At 38.0% G+C, this 22,834-nt stretch overlaps 1 protein-coding gene across 4 annotated transcripts in view; it reads left to right on the forward strand.

The window, feature by feature from the left end:
• DGKI (diacylglycerol kinase iota) overlaps positions 1-22,834 on the forward strand; it is a 99,783-nt gene that overhangs the window by 30,356 nt on the left and 46,593 nt on the right. For 2 of the 4 annotated variants that reach the window (XM_083859487.1, XM_083859488.1), the window contains 5 exons: positions 6,104-6,204; positions 15,247-15,326; positions 17,161-17,205; positions 20,264-20,333; positions 22,736-22,776. In XM_083859487.1, the coding sequence (XP_083715613.1) occupies positions 6,104-6,204; positions 15,247-15,326; positions 17,161-17,205; positions 20,264-20,333; positions 22,736-22,776 (337 nt within the window). Of the gene's footprint in view, positions 1-6,103; positions 6,227-15,217; positions 15,327-17,160; positions 17,206-20,263; positions 20,360-22,735; positions 22,777-22,834 lie in introns of all 4 variants that reach the window. The other 2 variants (XM_083859486.1, XM_083859489.1) reach the window with 2 other exon arrangements.

Raw genomic sequence — 22,834 nt, forward strand, 5'->3', positions numbered from 1 at the left:
AATACAAGTGTTGCATTTTTGAGGTTCTTTTAAAAGGAAGGTAAAATTTTGCATTTTCCTGCTGGATGCTCAGAGATGAGAAGATGCATGTGTTAGAGTACATTTGTCTTGTGTTGTTGATGCAAAAGGATACTGAAAAAATTACATTTGAAAAATAAAATATTTACTTGCATAGCTCCTACAGTCCTACTACAAGTGGAATAAACACTGTGGACAGGCTGTAATTATTTTTTTTAATTACAAAATCTGCATGAATGAAAATGCAAATATCATCAAATATTACAATATTGGTAAATACTACTTCTTTATGGGGTTTATGTGGTAAGGATTGCAGCAGAGTATGCATATAAAACCTGTCTGAATAAAAAAAAAGAAAATATTGCTTTTGTGTTTTTAGAGGTCTAAATTCCAAATGGAATCAACTTTCTCAGGCTGAACATGGTTACTGTCTATAAGAGAAGAGTCTAAGTCCTACAGAACAGTAGGAGGCAAGGTGTAAGGGAGAAAGTGGTAGAATGTGAACTGTTCTCTAAATGCAGAGTTAAGGATGAAAATTCTTATAGATATCTTTCCCTTTTTTTCTGAAAAATGATTTACAGGGATTTGTAAATCTCATTGTAATCTCATTGTTTCTTCATCAGTTTTTCCTGTTTAACATGTGGGTTTCTGAACGAGAAGCTGTCCCGTGTTCTCTGGCAGCCAAGAAAGCCAACCATATCCTGGGCTGCACCCAAAGCAGTGGGGTCAGCAGGTCAATGGAGGTGATTTTGCCCCTCTCTTCTGCTCTTGTGAGACCTCATCAGCAGAGTTGCATCCAGCTTCAGGGTCCCCGTCACGGGAAGGATTTTGACCTGCTGGAGTGAGTTCAGCAGAGGGCCCCCTAGGCAACTGGAAGGACTGAGTACCTGTCCTATGAGGAAAGGCTGAAAGAATTGGGATTGTTCAACCTGGAGAAGAGAAGGCTTTGGAGTAACTTAATTGTGGCCTTCCAGTACCTGAAGGGAGACTACAAGAAATATGGAGAGGGACTATTTACAAGAGTATGTAATGACAAGTGGAATCATCTCTGAAAGGGAGTGGGTTTGGATTAGATATGAGGAAGAAATTCTTTATGGTGAGGTACTGGAACAGGTTGCCCAGAGAGGCTGTGGGTGCCCCATCCCTGGAGGTCTTCAAGGCCAAGTTGGATGGGACTTTGAACAATCTGGTCTTGTGAAAGGTGTCCCTGCTCATGGCAGGGGAGTTGGAACTAAGTGATCTTTATGGTCCCTTCCAACTCACCAAAATTCTATAATTCTGTTTAGAGGGATTATTACTTATAGAGAACCCACTGTGCTTGGAAGGTTAAAGTGTGAGAGAAGCACAGTTAGCGTGCAGGAGAAGAAATCAAGTACCAGGATTATACTGGAAACTTCAGTATGTGTCTGTACTTTGTGTTTGTGTGGGTCTAGCCTCTACAAAGCCAAGTGTGTTTACTGAAGCAATTGTGAGATAAGAAAGTGCCAAAGAATTTACTACAGTTGGGTTAACCTGGCTTATCTGGGATAACATGTCCTGGTTTTGGCTGTAACATGGCTAATTTTTTCCCTAGTAGCTGTACAGAACTGTTTTTTGGATTTATGGCAAAAATAATGTTTTAGCTGTTGCTAAGTAGTGTTTATCCCAAGTAAAGAACTTTTCAGTGTTTCACACTCTACTGCTGAGGAGCTGCACTCAAAGCTGGGAGGGAGTGAGGCCAGGTAAGCTGACACAAACTGGCCAAAGGGATGTTGCACACCAGAGAAGGTCATGCCCAGTGTGTAAACTGGAGAAGTTACCTGGGAGGGGTCTGACTTCTGTTGGGGATATGCTGCATGGTGAGCAATTGTATTGTGCATCAGTTTTTTCTTTTGTCTTTATAACTCTCTCTACCCACCACTTATCATTAGTATTATTAACATATTTGTTATTATATTATACTCTTTAATGATTATTACTATACTATTTTGTTCTATCATGAAATTCTTATTCCATCCATGAGGTTTATCTTTTCTTTCCAATGCTTCTCCTCACTAAGGGGATGGTCCTTTGGCCCAGCATTCTATGACATGGCTGCTTATCTAGCTCAGATTCCCAAATGAAAGAAAAAAAGAAAAGTTAGAGCTTATAATTTCAAGATTTTTTTTTAAGGTAAAGCTCTTAGCAAGAGCTTTACCTTAAAATAGTAGTGAACTTTTTGTGAAGCACTGAAATTCATCCATAGAAGCGAGTGAATCTGCTGTGTTGTGGCAGTTCTTATGTTTTAAGTAGATAGATGCTGTCAGAAACTTATTTTTAAAGTATCATTTCCAAGCTCTGTCAATGTGATCTTGAAAGTAAGGTGAATTCATTTTTCACTTTTGGCTACAGCTTTTCTCTTTCCAATTGTTATAAACACTGGAACAGTTAATTAAATTTTCATGTTTATTTCTTCTTTAGGAGACAGGTAATTCATTAATCATTCATTGTCACTGTAAATATCTCCTAAAAGACTGATTTTTTTTATTCAAGCCTTTTTTGTGTGGGAGGAAGTAGATTTCCTTTTCTATTTACTGAATCATGTTAAAATCTGTGTGTAGGATGGTGTAGGCTGTATTCTTGAGGATCTATCAGAAATTTGTCACTGGATTCTGTAGACTTGTTGGACTGTTTATTCTGATTATTCTTTTCTCTGTGGAGACATGAAGCATAAGAAATGGTTCACTGGGTTCATAAATAATTGATATAGGGAATGGAGTATTTATAATTTACAAGTCTGTTTTCCCAGCTGAATCAAGCTTGTGGCATGGCAGAAGTGTAACCGGCTGCTGTGCGGGAGTGCCAGGCTTGGGCAGGACCCAAGCTTGCTCTGCCTGTGTTCTTCCCTCAGTGACTGGAGGCAGGACCACCAGCTGTGGTCAAAGTGAGCTGTCTGGCATCCCCTCACTTGTTGCTGGATGATTAATGGGGGTGAGAGGAGGAAGTCATGACTTCATCAAAAGCTGAGTGTGTTTTCTAGTAGAGAGATCTCGGAGAAGATTCATATATAGGTTTGTGTTTAAATGAAATCATTATAAATAATAAACATGAACAAACAGAATGTTTTAGTTGACCTCAATCTTTATTTACATCCTCATGAGGCAAATGACATTTAAGATTTAATTCTGTGGATGGATGTGTTTGTGGAATGAGTTCTTAATTAGATTCTTTAGGAGGTAATGGACTTCATTCATCTGTACTTTCAAATACTTTTTGTTGACTATGTGAAACACCGTTAAAAAAATAATTGGTAAGAGGTAAGTAATTTAAGTATTTTACGTTGAATTAAGGTGCAGCAATCCCCCAAATTCATGTATCAATTGCCGCTTTATGTGGAAAGCTTTTCTTCGTCTCCTTGAGGTTGAGCAAGATGTTTTACATAGTATTCAGAGACATCAATTTCTATTAATACTGTACTAATATTTGTGTTCAGTGACATTCATTACCCTGTTATTTGCTTTTACATGGACATGCTTATGTATTTAATCTTTCTGATTTCTGGATATACTGAGTATGTCTGAACAAAGATAAATTGATCTATTTGTATAATGATATGGATTATGATGCAGTGTCTATGAAGACTGCAGTAGTGTTGATAGTGGAAGTATTTTGCTCAGCTGCATTACATAGAGTTCTGTGAATGAATGAGTTAATTAGTTTGACTGATGAAGACAATATACTCTGGTGTAAATTGCTATTCTGATAGCACAAGAAATGAATAGTTAAATAGTGAGTTTTATAAACAAATTCATTTTGAATAGGTAAAAAAATTTAGTGACACTATATACCAGCCAACGAGAATTCTAAGAGAACAAAGGTTGTTTACAAAGAACTGATGAACAAAACCATCAAGCTTCAGTTACTGAATAAATGTCTCTTTTGTGTATGTGTCAATACACACACATTTTTAGGAATGTTTACTTGTATTATGAATATGCTACTTGTGACTGGACCTGGCTAAAAGTATAAGTCTCTGCCCTGTAGAAAGGAACTCCTGGCATTATTTCTGATAATAGTTTATTTTCTATAGAAAGCTACTGTTTTCAAGGTTACATTTTTTCCCTAAGATAACTAAACTTTTTGAATGGACAAGAGGCCAAGTTCTGTTTCTCTCCAGTTGTATATTTTAGCACACAACCTGTTTATGTAGTGGTTTTAGCCTGTCTTTATAAAAATGGTGTGAGAGGAGGGTGGAACAGAATATCAGACTCTGGTACTTGCTGTGTGATTGCCCTACACTGAACCTGCTCCTATTTCTCCTCAGAAAATATGGCACACTTTAGATGGTGTGCTTGTTGCTCCTGCAGAAGCAGTCAGAGATATACAATGTGCCTATATATCAAAAATTATACTTTTTGCAAAAGCATGAGAAGTGTCCTCTTAAACATTTTCTAATTAAAGGAGAACTTGGGAGAGTGTGTTTGTGGTTCCTGGAAGAAAAGATATATTCTAGACTTGATCTTCATTTTAGATATTTTCCTTTCTCCAGCTCCAAGCAAAGGATATTGTTCACTTCTTTTCAGGTGAAAGGACTAATTTTACTCAGAAGGTGATACTGCGCATGCAATAGGTTGCCATCGTCTTCAAGCTAAGAAATAACATTTGTTTTTCTTCCTTACATGGCATTAGGTAGTGAGTCAGCATATCTACAGAAGTCAGTGTTGTCTTTCTCTCTCCTTGGTGTCCAAACACCATCCTGTTCTCACAGGTAGGTTGGAAGGGAGGCAATTAGCCAAGGTTTGGCAGATGTTGGCGTGAGGTCATCCTGTTTCCCTGTCTTTCCTCTCCTGCTTTCAGGAGATACTCAGATTATTCATTGTGAAAATGAGTTTGAAATGAGACCCATTGTGATAGGACATAAGTCTACCACTGATTAATTGATAACATTAATGAAGAAAATTCACATTTGAACCCATGTTTAGAAATGAGGTAACACATGTAACATTTGTGAGATGTGCCTTGTCCTTCACTAGCATTGCAAATGCTCTAAGTCAAATAGTTTAAAAACTGAGACACAGAAAGAAGCAAATCTGTATATTTATGATAGCACACAGCATTAGGACTTTCAAAAGGCAGTGTGAATTAGTTAATATTACTTTAGGCAGAGTCCTGTTTCTAACAAGATTAAAAGAAAATATAGACAATCTTTTGGTAAAACCACAGAATGAGTAATCTATTTTTAACTGATCTGTGGCTGAGTTCCTATAGGACAGAGTTTTGCTATGTGTATTCTAATGCGCAGATTGTCTATCTTTCTTTAAAAGTGGAAGATACAAGTGCGGGTAAATTTATTTTCATAGCGTCCAGATAAGTTTAAAAAATGCAATAATATGTTACAATAAGGTAGAAACTAGTGTGAAATGAAAAAGAAAGCTTTTCTGGACAAATTTCTATCAGTATATGAGCACTTAAATTTCTAAATTTGACCTATTGAGTCTTTCAAAATTGTCAGTGGTTGAGGTATCTAAATCAGACTGAAATCTGTGAAAGTGAGGTTGCCATACTGCTACTTGCTTTTAAAAGGCCTCCTGGGTTCTAAGAATTAGACTCACAATTTTAGAAATCTGGTTCTTAGCCACATTTTTGTTGACTGTTTCTCACACCTGAGATGCTGGATTGGGATCCTTCAGTTATGTGGTGTGGATGCTCTCATGGGCAGAGGTTGTCCTGAGATACTTCCCAAGAAGCATCTTTCCGTGTCTTGAAATTCAAGTTGGCAGATCAATCTACTGGCTGTGGTAGGGCTCTAAGAATGCAAACAAAGTCAAACTGGAGAAGGGCGGTGTAGCTACAGAGAACTCAGAAAAAACTTTACAGTATCAGGTCACACAAACAGCAAACGGGATTCTTGATCTTGCTTATTATTTAAGGTGTAATGTCTATGTTGCTGTGCAGTAGAAAGTCATAATCTTAAATGCAGGAATAGGCCTGTGGGGACTTGGCCCACTTTTGAAGGAGCTTGTTCGTTTTCTTCTTTCAGAGAAGATTTAAATCCCTTCATATATCCTGTTTTCCTCTGCTCTTCCAGGGAACACTTTGTCTAAGAAGCTTTCTTCTTTTCTTGCAGTCCTCATTCCATCCCAGATCGCCTGAGGATCAGAGTGAACAGGATTAATTTACAAGAATATGAGGGGCTACATTACGACAAGGAAAAACTCCGGGAAGCTTGTAAGTTGGAAGAAACCAGATTGTAGCTGCTTTGATAGAACATTCTATTCAAATCTTACATTGACCAAAACAACCCCTACCCCAAAAATAACAAAAACCCCCCACAAACACAGAGTCAAGCATACATTTTTTATTACATTACATACAAGTAATAAATGTAGAGAATAGGCTTATCTATATGTGCATATGTACAAATATGTTCTCTCTATATAAACAGCCTCTATAAAAATCATGTATAGAGATTCCACCTGCTTTCTTATTTAACTATATTTCTGCCCTCTGATTATATTTACTATAAAATAAGTGGTTTTCACACACGTTATTTCTCATTCATGTGTTTCCGTTGGTTCTGCTGGGTTTCTAGTATTTGAAACTATCAGATTTTATGATTAGCATCAGATTTCAAACTGAGTGGGAGACCATGATATATTTGATATTGAGAATGTGCACTGACCTGGAATATGGTTCTTGCTCAGGTACGTTTATCTTGGGGAATAAATCTGAGTCCCCCACACCCTTATTCTTTACCAGCCTTCAATTTTCCATTTCAGAGAATAATCGCTGGTTTTTTTCCTCATGTAATGGTTTAATTGCCTTGTTTAGGGGTAAGTCAAAAGCAGACAGTGGTTGCTTTGGCAACATTGATGATTACAATCTGCACTTAAAAATGGAATTCCTTTCCTTGGTGACACACAGAGTCATTAATCAATGAAGGACAGGGCTGCTGGTGATAACAATTTAATAGTCTTGTTATGCATCTGGCTCATTATTCATATTAAATTACAAGCATGACTGTTTGTTGTGCAACAGATCTTCAGTTCCCTCTGCAATACAGAATTCTCTGGTAATTACAGGATGACAAGCCTTTTAATTGGTTTGCTTCTCTTATTGTTGGAAGATAGTTAAACTGTTTCCACTGCACTCCTCTAGTCCCACCCCTCCTCAATCTACCATCTCTCCTTACAACAAAAGAGTTGAAATGGCTTCAATCTTAATATAGGCCTTGACAGCCTTAACTAAAGTTAGTGAATTTTGGTCATATTTAAAGCAAGCAAAGCCTTCTTCACTGGACTGAGAATTTTAACAGAATCAAGATTATTTCTCACTGAAGAACTTGCTTCAAGTTTAAATTGAAAGTTTGACATTGAGTAGATTTCAGGCCACGCTGAACACACAACTCCCCAACACTGTCAGAAACAACTTGATTCATCTGAGGGTTTCCCATCTGAGAAGAACTATCCTCAACCATCCTTATTATCAATGTAAATTTTCTGTGTCTGCAGTTAGCATGTATTTTGTCCTTAGGAGCCATTGCATGTTCTGATGCAAAATATACAACTTCTTACACTATTGTCACTGCAGCGGTAATTGTGTATTTATGTTTTTTGTCACCTGCCAAAATTCATAATGATAACATTATAAGAAAATGCCAGCAACTGATCTAACATCTAACATCTAGGTTTTAGATTTCATATGGATTTGATCACTTACTAGCAGTGTGCTTAAGAGATTATCATTCAAAAAAAAGATGTTTGCTCATCAAGAGTTAAAATGATGGCTTTTGGACACTGGTGGGTCATTTGTAATAAAACCCTTTTGTCTCTGTTGTTAAGGCATGTCCACCTTGATAATATAACATAGTTGGACAGGACTATTCTCCCCAGATATTTTTCATTGAGGTTTTTTTTTTCCTAGCAGTCCTCTTTTAAGTGTCCCAGTAATGCCTGTGCATTACTGTTGTTACTTACTGTAAGAATACAAGAAAGCCAATATCCCCATTATCCTAGAAGAAACCAGAAAAGGCACTTCACCTTAGCCTGTGAAGTAGGAATGTCCTGTGAGAGGGCATGTAACTTGCATTATACACTGGTTTCATAAGCCTGCTTCTCTGGTTCTTTAGCTTCAAATGCCTCTTTTACTGGGGAGTTACTGAAGAGGAGCTGGTTTCCTTCAGCAGGGCTGTAGCTCTTGTGCCTATGGATGTCTCACTAGATGTTTGCAGGAGACCAAGTTTATGTACTTGTTCAGGCTTTGACAGAATACCTACGACTGAATCCAGAATGCTATACTTAATATCCATTCTCCATCCACAAGGATTAAAAAAACTTTGACCTCTCTAAATAATTTGAGAACAAAGCAGAATCTCTAAGCAATCTGAACAGGATAAAGAAGCCAGTTAATAAGGAGTTATCCCTGAAGGAAAAAATAGCAAAGAACCTATTATGGTTTTTGCCTGTTACATGTCTCCATAATACAATTTTGAAAGCTCTGACCCTAGTATAACAATCTGGATCATTTTAACTCAAAGTAAATACATTAAGCCCTCTTGCTTGAAATACTGATTTGAATCTATCAAGTATTTCACCTAAGATTGCACTTCCTGACATAGAGGAGCTCATGATACAAACTACTCAATGAAGATTAATCTTCACTCTGCTGGAGGTAGACACCTCATTTTGAAAGCCTCCAGAACAATTAAAGAATGTCATTTTGTCCTTTGAAGGGCATGACTGTCCTTAGCTCATGCTCCTTCTATTGTTTTCTACTTTTCTTGTCAATGCAGCTGGCATTTAACCAAGATGCTGTTTCTGAATTGTCCCTTTCTTCCCTCCCCTTGCTCCTTCTTTTCTCCTGTCAGCATCTCAGTATTGTGTGTGGGATGATTAATGATGGTACAGAGGATGCTTATTGATCCTTCAGTGAGGAGGGATGAATGCTTCCATGCAGCATTTTAAGAAAGGGATATATGTTGGCATTTTAGTTATGTTGTAATGTTCTTCACTGCAAATGTAGTTGTCTTTTCGAACACCTCCTTATTCATGTTCTAAGCACTTGTCGCCTTAGTCACAACCTGTGCCATCTCTGGCCAGTATGAGGGTGGACAGAATTTAATTCTGCCTCTGTTGCCTGCTTATCTTGTGTGCACTCTCTTGGCTTCCTGTTATAGCAGGAAAGTGTGATCCAAAGCAGCACTGTGGGTGAACAATTGAGTTATTTTTAAGGCAGAAATTTTTTTCTGTCTGACACCCTATTTTCTCCTTTCCAATATAAGTAAGAATTTCCTGACAATGGATGCACATGCAGAAACTAATTGTGTTAAAAAAGAAAAAAGTAACAAATAAACCAACCATAAGCTAGCTAGTAGCCTAAATTTCAGTGCTTCTTAGGTCTTTCTAGGAACACCATTTCAGATTTGCACCATAAAAATATATCAGTGAAATAACCCACCATAAGCACTAACTGAACAGTTGTGGGATTTTTAAATAGGGTATGTCAGCCCTTGCTGCCCTTAACTTGTTGTGTGTGCCCTAGCCATGGAAAATAATCTTAGCTTCCTCAGTACCACTAAGATTAAAGAGAAATCATATTCGATTGCAGTGATGGCATGATGCTGTAAGATGCTGTAATGTGATGGGATCTTGACCTTGAATTCCTGTCTCTTTGATTATCTGTAGCTAAATGTCTATAACGTGTGTGCCTCTGGTAATCCGTGGGCTACCTGAGGGTTTGGGGGTCATCCTAGGAGTTCTTATCAGATAAACAAGGTACAGAGTGCCAAGCTTGTGAGTGATTGTGATGCGTACATGTACAGTGATACTGTAGCTTCCTCATACCAGAAATGCACTTAGAATTCTTGATCTGAATTCTTGAATGTCAGAGACATTCTGACTCTTTAAATCTTAGAGATATTACAGGTGAAGCTAATTTGGAGACTTGTTCATGTGATTTTGAATAGTTTGCTAAGTAAGAAAGGGACAACAACACTTAAGACTTGGTATTTATATCCTGAATATGTAATATAAAAGTCAGCAGGGAGCAGAAGACTTCCTGATGAGCCACAAAGGAAATGTGCTTATATTGGAAAGCAACTTTGAGCTGGATGGATTTAGATGAGGCAGGTTGTGCAGCTACAAACAGTCTCTTTCATCCTGTAAAAGATGCACCAATGGGCATTTATTTGTCAGGAGATATCTTTGGGCACATGGTGGAAGCTCCATAAAAGACAACAGCACCTTTATTCTTCTTAGAAGTCAGTACCTTGCTCTAAAACTTTGTTATGTCAATGTGTTGTGTGTACACATCAGCTAATTTAATCATTTCTTCATGACAGTGATTTCATAAGAACTAAAACTGAAAGGGGTTGGATGGATTGCTTAAAGCCTCCCAGCAAAGTGAAAGCAAGAGGATTAGAAGTCAGTAGTGAGTTAAATATTGGAAATTGTTATTTCCTGAGGTTGGGGGAAGGAGTAAACCCAAGCCATTGAAATTTCATATCGTGGAGTTATAGAATCATAGGATGATTTGAATGGGAAGAGATCTTTAAAGATTGTCTAGCTCCTACCCACTGTCATGGTCAGGGACCTCTGCCATTAGAGCAGGCTACTCAAAGTCTCTGATCTTACCTTTCCCAGGGATGGGACATCTATCATTTCTCTCAGCAACCCATTCCAGTGTCTTGCCACTCATTGTAGAGAATTTCTTCCTTTTGTCTAATCTGAATCTACCTTGTCTTGACATCTCACAGGGCATATCCAGTACAGTTCCTTTGCCTTTTGAACTACTGGGTAATTGTCATGCATTAAGTTTGTCATCTTCTTTAAACTAGAAGAGATGGGCAGTATTTCAAATAGGCACAAATTAATATTTACCCTGGAGAAGTAGAGAGAAGCAAGAATGGTAAATTCCTTTTCAAACTTTCCAGGAAATCACACTATAGTTTGTCTTTCTCATGTAGGCTTTTCTGTGAGGTTCTTCTGTCCATATTCTACTTGTGTGTTTCCTTACAGCTTTTCTGATTTGATTTCCTCTTACTTTTTCAGTCCTGGTTGTCCCCTTTGGATAACTCATCCCACGCACATCCTTCCTGCCTGCCTTAGTTTGTCTCTGCAGACCTCACAGCTCAGATTCCTGTTCTTGTTCTTTACCCTAAATAGTTATTCACTGTTTATCCAGATCTCTGCTGTCAGCTCTTAGTCCCGATATCCATTACCAGCCACTTTCAATTTTTTCTGTAATCTGTTCCTTGTTTGGCACAGGTTCTCTCTTCCTTTGACTTGGGCAGCTTCTTCCCTTTTGGCAGGGTACTGGAGAAATTAATGAGAGACTGGAGTGGATGACTGCCTTTTCAAACGTGGTCTGGTTTAATCTGATAACCTCAACTGTGTTTTACTTCCTTATATGTGAGGATTTTGAAACTGGGCAAAAATAACCAATGAAGCTAGGGAGAATTGGGTTTTCTCAGTATAATAAGCAGAAGGGATCTGAAGAGACACATGGCTTAGATTTGTGTGGTGAGAAAACCCTTCTGTACAAATGCAGTCTTATTAAAACCATACTGGCAAAAGCCAAACCTCTTAATATAAATGTCTGAATATTTTATAAATCATGAATTTACTTGGTCTTTCATATTCTTAATATCAGTGGAAGCCCTTCAGGAAAAATGGCATTCTTCTGACATATTCAGCAGTGAGGATCCTTTATTTGTTACATTAAACATTTACAGTCCATTGTCTAATCTCCCCAGTCCCCTGAGGTATGTCAGAATCAGAATGAATTTTCCTGGAATTCACATCTACTGTAATGTTCTGTCTCAAGGCTGTTTTGTTTGGGATTTGAGTGGGTTAATCATGGTATTAAGATCACAAATTGAATCCTTTCATAACAATAAACAGGGAAGTTGATTGAATTTTATAATATATATAAGTATATTTGGGCTTCCTTCATTTGCATCCTCAATACTATTAAAGAGTTCACTAGCTCTAGGTATTCAGCATAATGAGCACTTAATAGGTGGAAGATTTGTTTGTTGTTTATAAATTCCATAGTTCATTTCATGAGGACTCCTAATCTTGCAGTTAATTAGAACACCAGGCTGGCCATACTGCTGCATCTGCCCTACTCTCCTCCAGCTGATCCTTGGTTTTGGTTAGCGTTGTTAGGAGCAAAAACATTTCTGAAGTACTGGTCCAGATTTTGAAGCAACTGCCTGCCTGTCTTATTTCCTGGGGTTCTTGCACTGCTGCTCATCGCAGCTGCCTGGAAAAAATCCTTTTTCATCATTCAAGGAACACAAAGGAACTATGAGATGGATGCAAGTGGCCAGAAGAGCAGGCGCCACAGGAGAAAAATATCTTGGGTGCTGTGGCTTGGCTCATGATCTGGGACTATCCCTTATTTTTGGCATATTCACATGTGGGTTTATCCATATATTCACAGAAGTGGACAGCGTGTGGCTACATAGAGAGCTGTTTTGTAGTGCCCATGCTCTTAATGTGTTTACAGTCCCTGCTTTCTCCTGGCATATCGGTAATCCCTGTGCCCCACAGCACAGTTCTGTACTATCCACACAGCAAATACAGAGGCTCCTTAGGTCCTGCATGAAAGTGCCCACAATGTTAATGTCTGCTATGCATGTTGACTTGGCTTTTAATCGATTAATCATAAATCAACTCATTTTGCCTCTATTGCATGGTATTGCACTATTTGTGGAATGAGCAGCAACCCCAGAGTTTCTATCCCATTATCAATCACTAAGCATTTGCATTTGTTTTAGAATAGCAACTACTTGCAAAGTGAAGCACTTTGCAAGCCTTGACTGTGTGGTGCATTTTGATTGCTCATTGTGGTTTATGTTAAAAATGAGGGCTGTGAACATTTTCCTTGCTGAAAGCCAAACGGGTCTTGCAAAAGGAACCAGCTAAGCAACAAACAAACAACAACAATTGGAAACCAACATTTTAGCATCAACTGTAGTGTTATCCAGTAATGACTTTAAAGGTTTTTCAAAGACCATGAACCATATGGAATGGAACCACTTGAAACCCACCTCATACATTGACCCCAAAAGCCATAGATCATACTAATTCACTATTTCCAAACAGTTAAGGCAGCACTTTTCTTTTTAAGGACAAATCCACAGTCCAGAGTTTCAGAACTGTTCTTTGACGACTAAGAACCAGTATGACATAATTTAATTAAAGGTGTGAATCAGTACTTATTCAATCATTAGATGAGATTTGCAAAGTATCACCACTAAGATATCTATTGCATGCTAGCTTTTTCTTTTTAGAAATTTTGGTGGATTTTTTTTTAGAATGACAAATATTTTAAGGTCCTTCTCTTTTGGTCTCAGGAATGGTCATAGTTAAGGATTCCAGTTCTGTTATCTGTGTTGTTTTATCAGCTCAAGCTTTAGTCCTCATTAAGTGCATAGAAGAGACATAAAATCTGTGGTGTCAGTGCTGTAACTCCCTAGTGCTCTGCAGCTGTTTCAGGTGTAGCTGTGTCTTCTGCAATTCAGTTTTTAGTGCTATAAATGAATTTAATAAACGCTTCTTTCAAGTAAGGGCTGCAAGGGGATCTGCTCAATTGAAACTAGACAGCCATTAAGAACTCTCTGCGAAGAGCTTAAGGGGCTCCTGCCAAAGCAGGTTAAGCAATAATAAACACTAAGCAAAGAGAATCAGTCTGTAACCCAGAGCACTGGAGTGTGTGAAGCAAGCCCTGTTTCTGACCTTCCTTCCATGTTTGTCTCAGTCTCTGTTCTGTAGTGAAAGAGTCTGGGAGGTCTCCACAAGCACTATTTCCACCTGGCCTGTCTCAAAATGTGCAGGGAGATTGTCATCACTATTAGACGTCAATGTTGTTTCAGGAGATATGTGATCTCTTCCTTCCTGCTTATTTCTTCTTTATGTTCTTACTCCAGCATTTTTTTCCCCCTGCCTCCTCTTTTTCTGGGTCCATAGCTCTTCTGCTTTTCAGTTTGCTTCCCAAACACAATTCTTTTGGCATTGTTGAGCCCTGTGCTGGCCACTGATGTCTACAGTGGCCTTGACTGCAGTAGATGCTCCCCAGCTCTTCTCCCTGGAAACCACTGAGCTCCTCTTTGTGCTTCAAGCCTCGGTGGACCACAAAAATAGGAGCTCTCTTCCCCAGTATCTTTTAGCACTGTCTTGTTCTCTTATCAGAATGAAAAACTTATCAGTATTTAAATATCTCTCCCTATTAATCAAATTCTTTTCAGCAGCAGGAAGGATTGCAGCACAGTTGTGTTTTCTGTTTATCTCAGAAACCTTGGTGATTTTATATTGCTGCTTGTTATCCAGTTATCAAAATTGTTTACGAGTCGATATTCTGTTCTGCTTCTGGAACATTTCATGTGAAGATTTAAATATCTTTCCCACTGCTCTCATAAATTTTTTGGCCATTATTTGATTAAAGACAGTTCAGGGAGAAAAAAAAAAAACACTTAATTCAGTGATTCATTTTAACAAAATCAGGTACTCAAGAGTGTTCACTTGTTTTCTTTTTATTTAATGAGATTTGTAGGTAGCTCTCTTGGTACCTTTCTTGTGGACTCACTTTTTTCTCTTTTATTATATTATTTATTTTTCTTTTTGTGAATTTGTTTTGGACTCTTTGTGGTGGCAAGAACAGAATGAATGTGGAAACCTCAATCTCCTGTTATTAAAAAAATGTGCCCTAACTTGAAATATTTTTTTCTGTATTTTCACAAATTATCTTTTTTTTCTGTCTGATGAAATACGTTGATTCTGTGTATAGATGGAACAATGTTTGTTCTGATTTGAAAGCAGCCTTACACCAAAATAACCAGGCTCTGAATAGTTTTCCCTGAAATCAGGCTGTGATTTCCATTGCTTTAAATCTGTAGACTTTGAGTTCTGAGAATGAAATATAACTCTTATTTCAAGGTACAAGGTGCCCCCCATAACTCTTGTTCTGGAGTACGTTCCTTTGATTTACAGGTAATATTTGATAATGAAGTATAAAATTTAACTGAATATGTTTTAGCTTCTTTCATGAAACCACGAAAGATGGTTGAAACTGAAATATTTGATAATTGTAAATGGGCAAAACTAATGATTAATAATATACTCTTGCTTTTTATGTAACTGTTAAGGTTTAGACGGTAGAAAACCTTCATGAGGATATTAAAAAAACAAAGTTGGAAAACATTGCAAGTCTGTTACAGTTCAAGAGACTTCAGTTAAAGAGCTTTTTCTTTGTTTTTGATTTTTTCAGCCATTCCCCTAGGAATCATAGTTGTACGAGGAGATTGTGACTTGGAGACTTGTCGTATGTACATTGACCGTCTACAAGAGGTGAGGCTTTTGTGAATTCAGGTATCATTTGCAAACCTATTTTATGCTTCTTTCAGTTCTAAGTGCTGGGGTCTACTAATTGCAACAACAATGTATCAAGAGTATTTCAATTTGCCTACCATTGAAAACAAAATTCTAGAATTAAGATATGATAAGAAAAGTACTGAAAAATATTCCCTAAGCAGGAAATTAAAAATCATACTGATTCCTTTCAAATGATAACAAAATTGAAGTGGATGGGTGTATTAACTTCTCCTTGATTTATAATGGAATATTAGGACTTTCCATGTACCTTGTTGAAATTACATAAATTATGGATTATGAAAAGTCTGTTATGCAAGGATAAGCACTGTGGTATTTGAGTGGGTCTAATTATGCAAATGTCATTCTCTAATACTGTCATAGAGTAATCTGAGACACCAATAAACACAGCAAATATCAACTAGATATTTTCAGACACAGAAATGGGTGTTCATGCAGCTAACAATAGTTTTGCACTTATTCTCAAACACCATGCCTCATGAGAGTTCATTTTACAATACACCCTGGAAAATGCAGACTCCAAATGCTTCATTACCTGAATCATTTTAAGTATGAACTCCTCTAGTGATGAAATGAATGGATTTTCATTAATGTATCATCTCTGATTTTTTTCAATCTCTTAGTGACAACTTGTAATAACATTTACAAGTCTGAGGACATTACATTTATAAACAATTTATATATTAACATTTATACAAATTTATAATCTGTTGGTCTAGTTTACTTAGGAACTATGAACCTCATCCCTTCCATTGAACTCTTTGGGAGCCATTGACTTCCCACAGACTCTGGAGCTCCGCACTTGAAGTCTGAATATGAAACTTAATATCTCACTTCACACTTTCACTTCTTTGCATTTCAGCCAGGATTCCCTTCATCAAATGCATTTCTGGACCTGGGGTGTGATTATTATTATCAGCCATAAAATCATATTGTAAGGTGGTGCATATTTGAAGTATCCAGTACAGAAAATTACAGAGAAATAATGATGATTATAATCTCATCAGATTAGAAATGTGTTCTCACAGTGGATTCAGGCAGTTTTAGGTACAACCCTGAAGGAAGCACTGATATATATTTTGTTTGAATTACCTACAGTGGTTGTGGAGGAGCTGTGTTTCTCCAACCTTTTGCAGAGTTTGCACTACTTTTGTGTGTATGTGCTTGATTTAACTCAGTCCCATTTGCTGGGAATAGAGATGCCAAAGTTTACTGGGCCCTGCCAACTTGCATGCTGCTGGAGGGCAATGGACTGCAGGCCAGGCTCTTTAGTAGACTATGTCATGTGCTATTATTATTTGACAAAATCTCTATTAAAATAAATTAGATGCCTGAACCCAGTTAAATGTCAGGGTCATTCTGATATGACCTTCTTGGAGTGAGATTGTCTTAAAATAGAGAAAACTGTCAGTGGTTTTCTTTGGTGCATTAATCACTCAGATATATTTACAAAATCATCTTAAAGGTTTTTGACATATTTTCATTAATTTTGTTGCTGATATTGTCCATTTAGATAGTTCTCTTGGAACAAATAGATTTTTGTAACATGATAAAGTTACATTAGTATAATCTCTTTTTTAAAAACTTTTTTTGGACCAAATGCATACAAATATAAAGTTAGAGTGAGCTTTCCTTGACTTCTCCGTGGAGTTTGTTTCATATGCTTAAAACTAGTGAAAAATATTTACAAAATGATTTGTATTTACCCAATCAGTTCAGATAGTAGAACTACAAACAGCTCTTGCTGCTTTAGTCTTTTTCCTCACTGCTGTGTCTTTCTTTCTCCTGCCAGGACCTACAGTCAGTAACATCTACTACACAGAGAGTTCATTACCAGGTAAGATAAGCTTTCCTTTTAGTATCAGAACAGAAAGAGGCTTAAAAATGGGAATGACACTCTTTGCATTTGAACCATATGTTCTTGGGTGAAAGACCCATAGTTAGATGAATTTCTAATTATCTGATTATCTTATTTACCCTTAAATATTGAAAGCTAGTTCTGCTTTCTCTTGGACAAATTTTATGGAATCACCTTTTAAATTAGCAGAGCTTGATGATGCGAGTGATATTGCAATAACAGTATTTTCTATATTGAAGTGAATGAGAAAATGTGCCCTGTAAATGACAGAAGTAAATTTGTTTCTCTGTCTGAGAAACTGAGCAAAGACATGTTGTATCATATAGCTGTTATAATAAAGTCTATCACTGAGGAAAAAATGGTGTTTTAGCAGGCCCAAACTCTCAATAATTCTGTACAGGACAGTCATCTACCCTTACTTTACATAGTCCTCAGGGTAATTTTTAGTCCATCCTAAGCACATGTGTGTTTTCTACATGAGATAAATAGGTTTTAGTTTAGGTGGGTAGTTCTTAAAATTGGTCTCTTTGTGTTTTAAAATCTTATTCTACAATTTATGCAGTACAGAACTTATCTTTTCAGTTGGAAGTGTCATTCCAGAATGTGTCTTTCTCTCAGTAAAATAATTAATTGTAGAGTGCTTAAATTGGAAGTAAACTAAGTGAGAATAACTACTGCCTCCTCATATGATCTCATATTAGCACAGAGACTTGGTGCAAACGATACCCTGTTGACATAGTGCTTAGGATCCCAGGACAAGTTTGCATGGTGTTGATACCATTTTCCTAGAAATGACAATGCAAGTCTTGTTGGATGTGCTGGAATAAGTTCACTGAGAAAGCATACCGAGACCCAACCTGCAGGAACCAAATGTGCTGAAATTGCAGATAATCTCCTTGGGGCTAATGATTACTTGAGTGATACAGAATTCCAGTTTCATGTGAATGCCTCTATGTGCACTGACTGCAGATGCTATAAGAAAATGCAATTTGGCATGTTTTCCTGGAATTGCCTTCTTTATATCAGTTCATGGTTTGTTTCTTTGTTTCTCTATCCAATGCTAACTTCATATTCTTGGCATTTCCATCAGTTGTTGCCCTGGAACTGAGTTTTAGAACAGTGTTAGTGTCCAGCAAATTGACAAATAAACCAGCATGTATGATTCTGTTCCACTTATTATAAATTAATCTAAGTGGCTGCTCACTGCTCCATGTGTAGGAAACTGCCTGAGGTAAAATGCAGAACTAAATCTGTGTATATGGGGACATGTACAAGAGAGTATGAAAAGTCAGAAATCAGCTCCTTACTTGGCTCTAACCTCTGCAGTTACAGCAGTTTATAAATTAGTTGCCCTACCCATCTTCTCTAGTGCACAGCAGTGTGAAATCCCTAACATACCATTCATTTTTCATGATGCTACATTTTAAATGCAGCCCTCCCTGTGTTTTGTCTTCAGTACTTGTTTTTCTAGGATTCTTTTCCCTCTCAGTGGGTCATTTTTGCAAATTGTCTCGTTAGGCTAATTTGAGGTTTCTTCCATATTTGTTGATATCCCTCTACATTTACAGAAATGGGAAAAAGTGGGGGGAGGATAAATGGCATGAATAGGGTGCTTGAGCTAATGGAATTGTGTGCATACCTCACTAATAAGGTGTCATGGGTATTTTAAATCTCATGAATGCAGTTTTCTTGTGTGATTCCTCTGCAGTTCGAAACATAGGCAGTCAGCAGAAATATTAGCAAACACAGGTGCAAATGAGAAAAAAATATGCTGGAGTGTTTTCTTATTCTGTTTTGTTTCTCTAATGAGTTTAATGCTCACAAAATATCATTCTTGTGGGCCTGAGACTTTTCAAGCTAGTTCTGTAGTTAAACTGTAATGAAGTCTTGGAGGAAGTACCTCACAATGTGGAGTTTGTGACTTGAGTTGACATTTACCATCAGTATTCCTATCTTCATTTTCTCTATCTTCATTCCTATCTTTATTTTTACTCTTAGAATTTTACTGATTTATTGTCTTTTTATAAACTGCATTTTAGTACACATCATTGGATGTTTTCTTCCTTTTGTCCTTTGTGTTGCAGTCCCCTCCATTTGACACAGAGTGGACTAAATATTAAGATACATAAAGCTTTGTGCATGTAGATACAACAATGTCAGCAAGCCTAGTGGATTTCAGAGATCCTTGATTTCCCAACAAACACTCCAGTGGCAATGCAATCAAACCTAAAAATCCCACAAGCCTGTTTGCTCATATTAGACAAAGCTGTATTTAAAATCTGTTTCTATGAAATCCTTGAGATGTGTTATTTGCTCATTGTCTCCATCTCTGTGATGCACAGAGGCTAAATACCATAAGCTGTGTATGACAATAAGGTTTATGGGATCAAATCAAATCCTCCCTGTTGCTTTTACTTTTTCTTTTCCTGCCACATGGCTTGGTATACTACTCTGTGGTCTGTTGTCTGAAACAAGAGTAAAGTTTAATTTTGAGTCAACATGTACCTGAATTTACAACATTTACAGATGTGCTGATTGTACTGCTTAAGATGTGAATAAGGATAGACTGTGTCTATACAAATTTTAAGTGCCAAAGATCCATGCTACTCTGTTTTGCCCTGTGCAAATATATTTGTGTATAAATGTTATATGCAGCAGATTTAGGAAGTTGGCTGACCATTCACTGGCAGCATGGACCAAAGCCATGATCACCCAGAGCCAGGATCACTCTCTTAGATCCCTTTCGTTCCCTTTTGCCTCTCCAGTAAGAGCTAAAAACACATTCTCCTATAAGAGCTAAAAACACATGGGGTACCCTGTTTGAGTCTTCGATAAATATAGGTCAGGAAGAAGATCTTAATCCCTCCCCAGTAATTTTGTTTGGTTCCTGGGTTATATAGATTTTCCACATTGTGCAATCGTATTGTGCAATGTCAGTAAAGCAAAATTAAAAAGTTAAAGTCAAGAAAATAGTCCTTTTTAGAGAAGAAAGAGTTTGTTGGGATTTTTAATAATGTGATTTTCATGCTATATCCAGGACCAGGAAAACTCTTTCCCCAGAGTACTTTCTGTTCAGAGGCTCTCTCCTAGATGGTGCTTCCTAGATGGTAAGTGCATCTCCCTTCTCCTGTGCGTAGCATGCTGCCTGCTTCTGTGTGCCTATGGAGGATAGTTCTGAGAGTATTGCTGGAGAGGGGCAACTGTTCCTTCTTGTTACACTGAGCAGGTGAAAAAGGAACTAAGTTGCCCCCCTTTCGCCTCTAAAATTTGAAACAGGCTCTTAATCTAACAATCAAAATATCTGCTGCTGCTTTTTCATCCCACAGAGGGGCGTTCCCCTGAGGCAGGTTAGAAGCTTGGTTTATCAGTGTCTCTGCTGTGATGAGCAGACTTTATTGCCCAAGCTCAGAGTGCAGCCAGTTGGGGCAATTCAGTGCTGCTGGTAATGCTGAGTTCTTCACCCTGGTTTCTCTGCAGGTGCTGTAGTCTTTAGGCACTACAGTGTTTAGGTGATGGAAAGGTACCTCCCTTTCCTTGTAACTCTGCACGGGAGAGCTGCACTTGAATTTGACTCAGACTTTGTCAAAGCAGATAACTTATCTGGGCTTTACATCAGGCTCCAGAACACAGGAATTAGCAGCTGAAATGGATGGCATCTGCTTTTACAAAAGCTTCAGCATGGGGACACTTACATTTTTAATGCTCAAAACAAAAACAAATTCTCCTTGGCAATTTCTAATCACCCTTCCTTATTTCTCATGAGGGACATTGATAAAAGCCATAGTGAGAATCTGTTTGGTTTTTGGAGAAAGCTGGATGGGTAAAATATGTTCGGTTTTTGTCTTCAGTATTTGATATTCCTGTGCAGTACTAAAACCTACAATGCTACATCACTGTGCTTTTGTGTCAAAACTGCAGAGTGAATGAACCTGATTTTACTCACCCAAATAAATGCAAAGCAGATTAAAAAAATCACATCTGATGAAGCACATTGTAGATGATAAATACTTTTGGGGTTAGTATTATAAATTATTTGGCAATGACAGGATTCATAATACGTGCTTTATTTAGTGAATCTCCCTATTTTCATGTGTTTTTCATGAGTAGCATAAATTTTCCTTGAACATATTGCTAATTCAGAGTCAATATCTGTGGCCATGTATTTGATTTATAAAGAGCTCCCAAGCATATTATTGTTCTTTAGATTCAGCATTTGAATTAATCCCATTAGACCCATCAAATTCAGTATGTGCTTGCTATTCTCTCATCAGAAAAAACCAGCTTTTTCTGTCACGCATTTTAATGTAATCAATTCTTCTTATAAGACTGAAATCCATTTTATACATTTTTAAAATATTTATAAAAGTTAATATTTTCAGTGACTACTGTTTCATTAAGCCTTGTCTTTAACTTCAGCATTTAATGGGATAGGAATATCACAGAATCAGAGAATGTTAAGGGTTGGAAGGGACCTTAAAGATCCCCGCCATGGGCAAGGAAACTTCTCATTAGACCAGGCTGCTCAAAGCCTTACGCAGCCTGACCTTGAACACTTGCATTCACAAGTTTCCTGGGCAACTTGTTCAACTAACTCACCACTCTCACAGTAATTTCTTCCTAATATCCACCCTAATTTTTCCCTTTTTCCCATTTGTAGCCCTTACTCCTTGTCCTGTCATCAGAGTTCATGATGAAGAGTCCACCTTCAGCCTCCCTGTAGGCCTCTTCAGAGGCTGGAAGGTTGCTTTGAGGTCTCCATACAACCTTCTGTTCTTCAGGCTGAACAGCCCCAACTTTCTTGCTCTGTCTTTGTAAGGGAGGTCCCTTTATCAACTTCATGGCCTTCCTCTGGACTTGCTCCGACAATTCCTGATTCTTCTTATGTTGGGGGCAGCAGAGCTGTACACACCACTCCAGGCGAGGTCTCACAAGAGTAGAGGCAGAGAATACCTTCCCTTGATCTGCTGGCCACTTCCCCTTTTACTGAAGCCCAGGACATGGTTGGCTTTCTGGGCTAAAAGTGCACTTAGCTGGCTCATGCTGCATTTTTCACCAGCCATCACCACTAAGTCCTTCTCTGTAGGGCTGCTCTCAATCACTTCACCCAGCCTGTAGGTGTGGGATTGATGTGGCTCTGGTGTAGGATCTTGCACTTTGCTGAACTCCATGAGGTTGGCACTGGCCAACAACTCAAGCGTGCCAAGGTCCCCCTGGCTGGTATTCCTTTCCTCCAGAGTGTTCACTGCTCCACCAAGGCTGGTGTGGGCAGGGAACTCACTGGGGGCGCACTCCATCCCACCATCCGTGCCGCTGGCAGAGACGTTGGTCACAGTACTGACCTGAGACACACCACCCATATGGACATAAGGAATTAACTTATGTTCTTGTGGAGGCACTGTGACTTCCCTGACCGAGGGTTTTTTTTTATGAGCCAGTGATATTATGCAGCTCATATTGTCCATGCAGTCCTGCTCAGACTATTTTCTGCTGTTGTTTCTCTGTCTTGCAGCAACTTCTGCTGATCGTTTTTACCGCATTGACAGATCTCAGGTAAATCATTATTTGGTTTTTGTTTCTACAGATTTCTTTCATTTTTAAAGCTATGTCA

Source organism: Zosterops lateralis (genome assembly GCF_965231275.1).
Source record: "Zosterops lateralis genome assembly, chromosome: 4".
Classification (NCBI taxonomy): Eukaryota; Metazoa; Chordata; class Aves; order Passeriformes; family Zosteropidae; genus Zosterops; species Zosterops lateralis.